The sequence below is a fragment of the Typopeltis vanoorti genome, chromosome 23 (genome assembly GCF_054136105.1).
Source record: "Typopeltis vanoorti isolate ZY-2024b chromosome 23, IOZ_Tvanoo_1.0, whole genome shotgun sequence".
In the NCBI taxonomy this organism is placed as follows: domain Eukaryota; kingdom Metazoa; phylum Arthropoda; class Arachnida; order Uropygi; family Thelyphonidae; genus Typopeltis; species Typopeltis vanoorti.
The window spans coordinates 66397235-66409048 of NC_143571.1; the positions used below are offsets into that span (position 1 = coordinate 66397235).

The following is an 11814-nucleotide window of genomic DNA, read 5'->3' on the forward strand; positions in this document are numbered from 1 at the left end:
ACCCCTCAAGAGATATTGATATGTCAATAGTTAGATACACTGGTTTTAACACTGCCCTGTACAACTGAAATATGATACATTCTTTCCATTCCTGTGGTATGGTATCTTTCCTGAGCTGATACTCAAATTATACAAACATGTATAATTTCAGGGGTCTAGCCAGTTTGGTTCAACATTACTTTAGCACATGTACTGATATCCCATCTGATGATATTTCTGAATTCTAATCCAGATTATATAACAGCTCTTCACCTTCATTCTCATGCAATTCTATCTCTTCTAATGTAGTAGTAGTAGTTGATATTATTATTATTATTATTATTATTATTCAGGCCTCCATGGAGTCAAAAGACTCATCGTGGGAGGTCCTTCCTAAGAACATAAAGTCTGTCAAGACTCATCGAGGGGAGGGCCCCCCTAAGAAACACAAAGTCTATCATACCACTTCTTAAACTCATTGACCGTTCTCACTCTCACCACTCCATCAGGCAATACATTCCATGGTTCAACCACCCTCCATGCAAAGAAAGCACTCCTCACACTCTTGCTCACAGTTTCCTTTCATAACTTCCAGGGATGGCCTCTTGTCATCACTCCCTCCCGCTGTTCAACCAAGCGAAAGAACTCCCCAGTGTCAACCCTGTAACCACCTCTCAACAGTTTAAAATTCTCAATCATATCACCTCTCCTTCTTCCATCCACCAAACTCTGCAGTCCACATTCCCTCAGCCGATCCTCATAACTATCCTTGTACAGTCCTAAAACCATCTTTGTCATCCGTCTTTGTATCCTTTCCACAGTTAATTTATCCCCTTCAAATCCTGGGGACCAAATCTGAGAACAATAGTCCAAGTGTCGTCTGATCAGAGACTTATACAACGGAATGATAACCCTCTTATCTCTGCAGGTCAGTGTCCTTCTCATAATTGCAGCAATCCTCAGGTTTCTATCAATCATCAACCCCAGATCTCGTCTCCCCTACTTCCTCCAGTATAACTCCTCCCATAGAGTATGCAGCATCCCATCGATGTTTCCCAAACCTCAAGACCTTACATTTTGCTGCATTAAACTGACACCTCCATTCATTTGTCCATCTATCTAGCTTATTCAAATCCTCTTGCAGGGCTACCCCATCTGCACTAATACTAATAATCCTTCCCAGCTTCGCATCATCCACAAACAACTGAATATCTCCTTGCAATCCACTGGCAATGTCATTGATATAAAGGTTAAACAATATAGGTCCTAGTACTGAGCCTTGTGGGACCCCACTTGTAACCCTCTGCCTCCTGGAAACTGCTCCACCATACACAACTCTCTGATACCTATCAGACAGCCAATCCTGAATCCAGTTGACCAATCTGACATCCAGACCCATGTGCTGCAACTTAAATATCAGCTTATCATGTGGCACCCTGTCAAATGCTTTCGCTAAGTCTAGGAAAATTGCAGTATATGCAATCATCTGATGTTCTTATAACTTTATTATAAAAGGCTAGCATATTGCTAAAACAAGAGCGCCCTTTCACAAATCCATGTTGACTCTCACAGATAACATTACCCTCATCTGCCCAGTGCTGTATACGGTCCCTCACTACTTTCTCCAAGATCTTAACAACTACTGATGACACACAAACTGGTCTATAATTAGACACTTCCAGTCTGCTACCACCCTTATGCAATGGCACTATCTTACCTTCCTTCCATTCTCTGGGCACCTTTGCCAAAGCTAGACTTTCACTGAAAAGCCAGACTTCCACTGAAAAGGTTAAAGGCACTGTCAGTTCCCTAGCACATTCTCTCAAAACTCGTGGTGAAATACCATCCAGTCCCAAAGCTTTATTGACATCCAGAGTACTCAGTATCTGAAACACACTCTCCTCCTGTACCTCTAAACCTTGAACCAGCCCTATCCCTCTAGCATTAAAACTGACATCTCTAGGATGAAATACTCCAATAAAGTGGTCATTGAACAATTCCACTATGTCCTGTGCATCAGTCACTCTATTCCCATTTTTATCCCACAATATCATTCTTCCACAGTCATTTCTCCTCCTACTGGCCACATAGCTAAAAAATTCTCTAGGAATTTCTTTGGATCTTAGAGCCACTCTCCTCTCATATTCCAGTTTCGCTTTCCTTACCACACAAGTCACTCTTCTGGCCTGTGTCTTATATTCTTCATCCATCTTCTCTTCACCTGTCTCCTTATATCTCTTCCATAGCCTCTTTTTCGCATGCATTTCCTGTTTAATATTGTTTGTCATCCACTTTACTCCAAATTGTGTCCTCTTCTTCACTCGTGGTATACAACTTACCATTGCTGCTAACAAATATTCTTTCACAATTTCCCACGCACTAATGATATCCTGGCCTTCCAATTCCTCCCTCCATGAAACTTCCCGAAGTTGTCGTCTAAGACTAGTATAATCACCTGCATTATAATTCCACATAAGTTCCCGTCTCTTTGATACTCTTGCATGTCTAATCATTTTCCAAGTCAAAACCATATGGTCACTCTCTCCAACTGGTGGGAGAGATGTCATCTCAGTTATTATCAACTCTTCTGATGCTATAACCAAATCCAAAATTTTTGAACCTCTTGTTCCCTCTTACATGTTGCCTAAGACATTTGTTCCTCAAGAATTCTAGAAATTCCATTCCCCTATTGCTACATGCATCTTCCTCTCTCCAATTTATACTGCTGTAGTTAAAATCTCCCATAACAATCATTCTTCTTGCACTTGCCAAACTTAGCTGTCTAAACATCTCCTGGTCCCCATACTCTGTGCTCCTGGGTCTGTAGCAACACCCCACTAAATATCCTGTCTTGCCTACCTCTACCTTCTTGATATATCTTAGCATAGTGAGCACCCATTAAATGCTAAGATATATCCTGGTTTATATATCTTAGCAAAGTGAGCACTCATTAAATGAACAATCTCATCAGCTTCTGGCACAAGAATACTGTCTGCATTCAGTAAAGTTCTTCTTCATTCTTTTACTTGCAGAAATAACAAAATTCTTTTGGATTGCCTTTAGTCTGCACAGCCAATTTCTTTTCGTACCCTGATTTAGCTTTCTGCACAATTTGTAACTTTTTCTAACATGTGCTTTATATATTTCATAACCTCCCCCCCCCCAACACACACACACTCTTATTCTCATGGCATTCCTTCCACATCTTCTTCTTATGGATCTCTCATTAATAAGTCCAGGGCCAGCTCTACCGATGGTACAGAATGTGCATTTGCACGGGGCAGCAAAATTAGCATAAACTATACAAAAAATAAGGGGCGGCAAAATATGCTACTGCACAGGATGGTCCTGAATAAGTCTGATCTCACAAGTCTGATATGGTCTAAACATCCTGTCTAAACATCCATTTCCCTCCCATCCTATTTGTTCTTCAAGCTCTACAGATATATTGAGATACTGCTTCACTTTTTCAAGGAACACCAAAGAAACAAACTCATCCCTTTGTTCTTGGTGTTCCTTGCATTTGTGTATAGACAACAAATGACCGCCTGGCTTTGTCTTATACTTAGATCTAAAATCCCATCATCCCAGTTGGTCACCTTTCTCTTTTCATGCAGCAGATTAAGTCCAAACCAAAAGTGTACATTTCTATACCTTTGCAAAATACATAGTCATGTTCAATGACATTCATATCATTATTCACATTAACATAGGATAGCTGAACTTACACACATTCTCACCATTCCCCACTTGACTTTCCCCTCAATATATCATTTTTTCCTGGTTATTGGAATTAGAAATGCTAAGTGAAAAAAATTAGGAAGATAACAGTGAAAGACTTCAAATCAGGAAAGAAAACTGATGGCATAGAAATGTAACAAGAGGAGGAAACAATGAAGGGGATAGAGGAAGGGGGAGCAGAGAATGAGGAAGGAAAAAAATATTTAAAAAATAAACACTTAGTGAGGAGGTGGTTCAGCCATCTCCTAGACTTCAAGCCAAGTTAAAAAGACTATAGATTTATTATTTATTATCCCCAGATCTCCATGGAGTCAAAATACTCATCACACGAGGTCACACTCATACCCAGCTCCATCATACTATTCTTTAAATGCATTCACTGTCTCTGCACTCACCACATCCTCTGGCAATGCATTCCAATCACACACATACACGCACACTCCTAGTGATATGTATAGTAGTAGGTTGCAGCCAATATATTATTATTATTATTTTAGTAACCTCCATGGAGTCAACAAACTCATGTGAGGCCGACTCAAGCAGCAACATGTCTATTGTAATCAACTTGGAAGTTAATGAAGTTCACATTACCTGCATTCACAATGCACTCTGGCAATGCATTCCACTCACCAACAACTCTCTATGCAAAAAATCTACTCCTTACATCCTTCTTCACCACATCTTTATACAACTTCTAGGAATGGTCTCTCATTCTTCCCATCTTAACACCTACTCTTTTTTTATATATAATTCCTTCTGTATTAATCTGATAAAATCCCTTAAATGACTTGAAGGTCTCTATCACATCTCTTTTCCTTCTTTCCACCAACCTCTGTAATTCACATTCCTTCAAATGCTCTTCATAACAGACATTTCAGAGTCCTGATATCACTTTGATCATTTGTCTATGGACTTTCTATTTTTTCCACATCACAATGAAAACTAGGTGACCAAATCTGAGCACAATAGTCCATATGTGGTCTGACTAATGCCTTATATAGAAGCACCACCACCTCCTTATCCCTACATGCAATACTCGCGATGTGCCCTTGGAACTTCAGTTCATTTTCTACCATCACTTCAAGATCCCGAATCTCATTTACTTCTTGAAGTCGGCTCCACCAATACAGTATGTAGCCTTATATCTCTGTATCCCAAAGTGCACCTTGCATTTATTAATATTAAAACTGAAGCCCCACTCATTTGTCAAAGCTAAAAGTTATTCAAATCTTCACTATTCCTCATATTTCTACCTAACTTTGCATCATTGGCACACATTTGAAGATCTCCAGTCAATCCACATGAAATATCATTAACAAATAAGTTAAACAGCAGGGGTCCAAGAACAGAACCCTGAGGCATGCCACTGGTCACCTTCCTTTTTTGAGACACTGATTCATCATACACAACTTGCCGGTATCGCTTAGAGAGCCAATCTCTGATCCATCTAACCAATATAATCTACCCTATGCTCTGTGGCTTGTACACCAATTTATCATGTGGTAATTTATCAAACGCTTCTGCAAAGTTCAAGAATATCACTCTATATGATTCTCCCTTATCTAGCACATTAGTCACCTTATCATAAAACATAAGCAGATTGCTAAACAAGACCTGCCCTTCACAAACCCATTAGATCGCAAGGTAGTGAAGTGCAGCAATATAGTTTGAGCAATATAGTGATGAGGTAAAATGTAATATAATTTTATTGGCTGTGTGGAGCATTTGGTTTGAAATGTCTGAAATGTTAGAGTTGTATATGACAGACTTTTTAGTAGTTTTATTGGGACAGATTATTGTCTTACTAGAAACTTCCTTATTTTGTTGTCGGTTGATTATAATGCTGTTTTGTCAAAATTTGAATGGGTATTAGACAAAGTGGTTGGTTAATTCAGGATGTTGGATTGTGGTAAATGGACTTGCACTGTCAGCCAACTTTAATATCATATGCACATTATTATTATTCAGGCCTCCATGGAGTCAAAAGACTCATCGTGGGATGTCCATCCTAGGAAACACAAAGTCTATCATAACACACCTTGAACTCATTGACTGTTTTTGCTCTCACCATGCTATCAGGCAATGCATTCTACGGTTCAACCACCCACCATGCAAAAGAAACCACTCCTCTTGCTCATAACTTCCAGGGATGTCATCGCTCCTTCCTGCTATTCCACCAAGCGAAAGAACTCCCCAGTGTCAACCCTGTAACTACCTCTCAACAGTTCAAAAGTCTCAATCGTATCACCTCTCCTTCTTCTGTCTACCAAACTCTGCAGTCCACATTCTATCAGCCGATCCTCATAACAACATTGTGCAGTCCTGAAACCATCTTTGTTATCTGCCTGATAACAAAGAACCAAATTTGAGAACAATAGTCTAAGTTTGGTCTGATCAGGGTCTTATACAATGGAATGATAACTCTTAACTCTGCAGGTCAGCATCCTTTTCAGTATTGCAGCAATCCTCTGGGTTACCTTCACCACCTTTGCAATATGGTCCCTGAATTTCAGGTTTCTATCAATCATCACCCCCAGATCTCTTGTCTCCAGTACTGCTCCTCAGGACTGCCTGTTGGATTGTGATAAATGTACTTGCACTGTCAGCCAACTTTAATATCATAAATAAGCACATTATTATTATTATTATTATTCAGGCCTCTATGGAGTCAAAAGATTCATCGAGTATGCAGCCTCCCATCAATGCATCCCAAACTTCCAAGACTTGATATTAAACTGTCATCCCCATTCATTTTCCCATATGTCTAGTTTATTCAAGTCCTCTTGCAGGACTGCCACATCTGCAGTATTACTAATAACCCTTCCCAGCTTCACCTCATCTGCAAACAACTGAATATCCCCCTGTAATCCACTGACAATGTTAGTGGATTGCAGGAGGATATCATGTGGCAGCCTGTCAAATGCCTTTGCAAAATCCAAAAAACATGGCACATATGCCTTTCTCTTATCAACTGCTCGTCAGTTTATTATAAAAGGCAATGACATTACTAAAGCAAGAGCACCCCTTAACAAATCCATGTTGACTCTCACATATAACATTACCCTCACCTACCTAACGCTGCATATGGTCCCTCAGTAATTTCTCCAATATATGATATGATACTGAATAATAAACTGATATATGATAATGAACTGTGGTGAGCAGCAAGAGATTATGAACATGTGAATCTGCTGTTATGCTGCTGAAAGATAGTATTGATAATCTAGTATGATTTGTAAAATGAGAGAAGATATGAATGAGTTGCCAATAGAAGCAAAAAAGAAGAGTCAGAAAGTAAAGAATGTGAGACTGCTGCATCAGTATGATAGGAGTGATTTGAGAAGGGAGGGACATGATTGCTAATGAATCAATGAGAAGATTGTGCAAGAGGAATGGTGTGCACAGTTTATGGATACATGGAGTGAATTTAATGGAAAAAAAAAGGACTTGTATAGGCTTAATGAACTGCATTTGAATGGTTTTGGAGTTACATATTTGAAGGGAGTATTGTTAAGTGAGAGGCTGGAAGTGTAAAATCAGGTAGGAGGAACGAGAGAAAGTTAAGTTGCCAGTCAAGTGTGGATTCAGACAACCCTAAGACAAATGAGTATGTACAGACACAATTATGCAATACTGAATACAGTTTCACATCTGCATAGTTAGCCAAGTGGTTACGTGCTCCGCAAACATGTGCCTGGGAAAGGAGTGTCCTGCATTCGATTCTTGTCATCGACGTGAGGAGCTTAAGGATCTTTCTGAGACATAGCCAAGTTAGCTGGTCTTGGGCATGGCCTGCAGGGTTTTCCTCCCACAAAGCAGACAAAGCGGTCTTAAGAACACAATGCTTCACAGACAATTACACATGGCTGAGCATGGGGGTAACGATCCCACCTCATAGTGAGTTATGAAACCCAAAAATAGGAGGCCAAGGCTACATGGGACTGTAATGCCAAATAAGAAGGAGAAGAAGAATACAGTTTCACAGGTTTTGCAAGGGCAACTGTGGCTCTAATAGGATGGTGAAATGCATATATATGAATAAAAGAAGTATCAGAAAAAAAAAAAACAAGAGGTTTTGGTGTTGGTCAGCTTGATGTGGCTAAAAATTATAAGCATCAGAAGATCTGGCTGACAGAAACTGATATGGTTACAGGGATAGAATGTAAAGCATAGTGTACTTTCAGGAAGAAAGGATGGAATAGAACAGGATGTGGATTATTGCTGATGACAGCCAACAAAATAAATGTTAAGGAGTATTTTAGGTGTGGGGGAGATGGTTCATTTGAGGCTATCGCAAGATAAAGGCCAACAGGACAAAATATACTGTTGGTTGCTGAGGCAGATAAGCACAATGAATGCATGCAGCAGAGCAATTATTATGGTGGACTTTTGAAACTATAGAGACAGACTAGAGGGAGGGAGGGGGAGAGAGAGAGAGGGCAAGATGGAAGCAAAATGTGTACATTTATTATGGAATAATTACCTGAAACACCATGTCATGGACGAGACCAGGGGTTTGAAAGTGCTAGATCTGATAATAGCAGCAGAAGATGTATCCATAACCAAGGTAGACAACTCTGCCTCCAGTCAGGAGGGCGACCATAGTCTTATTCTCGAAGATTGCCAAACATGTGGAATTCTCTGTCAAGAAAGAGTTTATGTTGAAATATAAAGCTGGTAATTATGACAAACTTAGAAAGCATCTGGGAGATACCATGGCTTGAGAAGTGACATGAGAGAAGCATAGTCAGACTGCATACTCATAGAAGGATAAACCAAGTGGAGTAAAGTGGATGAGTACAGATATAAAGATGAAAAAAAAAAAAAAAAAAAGTGGAGGAAACAAAAAAAAACAGGTGACCAGTATGTTCATGAATAGTGCAAAGTGCAGGCAAGAAGGATGACTAGTATGGTAAGAAAGGACAAACTAATCAAAAGTTTTTTGGGTTTTTTTCACTATGTAGCAAGTAAGAGGAAAATTATTATGGAAAGTTTAATCAATGCTGGTGGTAGGAAGGCTGGTGACAGAAGTAGAAGAAATAGTTGGGTTGCTGAGTGGAGATGGAGATTCAAGTGGAGATTTTGCAGTTTCTGATGTGATGGAGACTGACATGAGAATTGAGGTAGACAAACAGGAGGTGCTCAAACAGGAGCATATTGAAAAATATCAATGTGAATATAGCAGTGGGACTGGATTGTATAGGTCCATGTGTTATGAAAATGTACAAGAGAACTGGCAGCACCACTGATGAAGTTGTTTAATCGAAATGTTTGCTCTGGCAAGGTTCCAAGGGAATGGAAAGACAGTAAGGTACGGTGATACCTCAACTTACGAGCTTAACTCGTTCCTGACTGTGGTTCATATCTCGAAACCCAATTTTCCATTATATCTTATGGGAAATCAATTAATCCGTTCCCAGATTCAAAAATTTAAAAAAAAAAAAAAAAAAAAAAAAAAATCCAAAAAAATAAATAACTATTCTCAACTAAATGAAGAAAATGCAAAGAAATGGAGGAGTGAGAAGGAGCATTTTTACACTATAAATATGCATTTTGTATACCATTACATATTAATTTTTATTTATGAAATCTTTTAGTTTTACATGATTAGTATGAAAATTATCTTCCATTAAATTGTAAAAAAAAATCAATTTTCTTGTGGCTGGTTTTGTGGTTCAGGAGTTTGATTTGCTGTCATCGGTTGCTTCTTTTTTGTCTCTTAGGTGAGAGAGGTTTAAAAAACCTATCCAACGTTGACTGAATCTGTCGTTTCCTTAATACCCTTCTAAAGTGATTAATGACATTGTCATTGAAGATATTGGTGACTCTATAAACAACACCTTGATTTGGATGTCATTTTAACTAATTCTTGCAATTCGCCCCAGTGCTGCAAGTTTTTTTTTTTACATCACTTGTTGGAATTGTTCCCTTTTTTTGCTATCTTCTTCATCCTCTGAAGACATTTGCTTTTCCTCCTCATCCCTTTCTCTTTCCTGCTCTCTTCTTAACTCCTGTAATGCTTCAGTGGTCAGCTCAATGCTGTGCTCCTCTACGTCTGCTTCATCAACTTCCAAATGCATGGTCTTGCCCAGGGAGACAACTATATCTACAATGTCAATTTCACTTTCAGGTCCTTCCAATGCAGTTCCTCGGACACAGTCAGGCCATAACTTTTTCCAGACTGATTTTAGAGTTCTCACAGAAACATCTTCCCATGCCTGACTAATAAGATGCAAACAATGAAGAATATTGAAGTGATTCTTCCAGAATTCCCTGAGGGTTAATTCTGTGTCGGTGATAACTTCAAAACATCTTTGGAAAAGAGCTTTGGTATAAAACTTTTTGAAGTTGGAAATAACATATTGATCCATTGATTGTAGGAGTGGTGTGGTATTAGGAGGCAAGAACTTAATTTTGATGAAATTAAACTCTTCATCCAAATCTTCTTCCAACTGTGGTGGATGTGCTGGAGCATTGTCCATTATAAGAACTTTCTCAGGTAGACCCTTTTCTTGTGGATACTGTTTCACTGTGAGAGCAAAGACCTCTGTCATCCACTCACAGAAGAATTGCCTGGTTACACAGGCTCTGCTGTTAACTCTCCACATAAAGCTAAGTTTGTGCCTGTTAACTTTCTGCTTTTTAAAGACTCTAGGATTTTCAGGGTGGTAAACCAACAGAGGTTTTATCTTGAGGTCACCACTGACATTGCCACAAAAAAGCAAAGTTAGTCTGTCTTTCATTGGCTTGTCGTAGTTTCATTGGTACCAATGCAATTTCCTCCTTAGTGATGAACGTTGTCTTAGGCATTTTCTTCCAAAACAGCCCAGTTTCATCGCAGTTGAAAACTTGTTCTGGTCTGTAACCTTCTGACTCCATCAGTTTCTGAAATTTCTTCACGAATCTTTCAGCGGCTTCTTTGTCAACACCAGCACCTTCTCCATATCTAACAACACTATGGATAATGGTTCTATTCTCAAATTTCTCAAACCATCTTTTGCTAGCTTTAAACACTTCGCTGATGTCTTTGCTACTGCTAGTGGATGGCAAGTTCTGCGAAAGATCTTTGTAAATAGTTTGAGCTTGTAAACAGATCATGTTTTGAAATACACTATCTCCTTTCAGTTGCATGTCATTAATCCAGACGAGCAGTAAAGTTTCCATTTCTTCCATAACTTTATTTCTTCGAGATGACATGATAGATACTCCTTTGGCCACATCCAGTTCCTTATAAAAATCTTATTTCTTGACAATTGTAGCTATAGTGGATTTGGACAAGTCATACTGCTTGCACAGATCACTTTGCCTGACTCCTTTCTCATATTTTTCCACAATCTCTTTCTTAATTTCTATTATGATTTTCTTCTTCTCTTCTTTATTAGTTTTTCTTTGGCCCCATGTTGAAAATAATACGTTGATCAAAGAAACGATGCTTATCTGGTAGATTTTTCAGAAAATAAACGTGAAGCTACAACAAAACACATCACTTATAAAAAGAAATACATACAGTACACATAATAAATACAAACCCTAAAAAATCTTCACAAAGTGTATTGTTACACAAATACTGAAATAGATACACAAAAAAGCAAATACGTGCAGCATTCGTCGTATTTCAGATAAATACGACATAGTAACAACAATCATTACACTAGAGACAGTTCAGCATGTGCACTCAGCTAAATGTGCATACATATATGCTGGTGCTGTACTCTGTATTAAGCCTGTTTCAAGTACCAGGGGAAAAAGTTAAAAAAAAGTATAATGTAAAACAGGCTTTAGTTCATTTGAAAAGAAAAGCATCACAGTTTGTATCTCGACTCTAGGTTCGTATCTGGAGATCAAAATGGGATAGGAAAAAAGTGCGTATCTCGAAAAGTTCGTATGCTGAGCGGTTTGTAAGTCGAGGTACCAATGTAGTTCCATTATATAAAGGTGACTCCAAGACAGACAGAAGTGGCAAATTATAAGCCAATTAATATTTCAGGAGTAGTGGTTAAAGTACTGGAAAAGTTGGCAAGCAATGGGTGGATAAGAATACAGTACTCTATCGGCAGCATGGTTTTAGGTCCTACCATAGTAATTTATTCACAT

At 38.8% G+C, this 11814-nt stretch overlaps 1 protein-coding gene across 1 annotated transcript in view; it reads right to left on the reverse strand.

The window, feature by feature from the left end:
• LOC150093923 (homeobox protein PKNOX2-like) overlaps positions 1-9800 on the reverse strand; it is a 134239-nt gene extending 124439 nt beyond the window's left edge. The window contains 1 exon segment of the mRNA XM_090412922.1: positions 9628-9800. Within this exon segment, the coding sequence (XP_090269048.1) occupies positions 9628-9800 (173 nt within the window).
• Positions 9801-11814: the final 2014 nt, after the last annotated feature.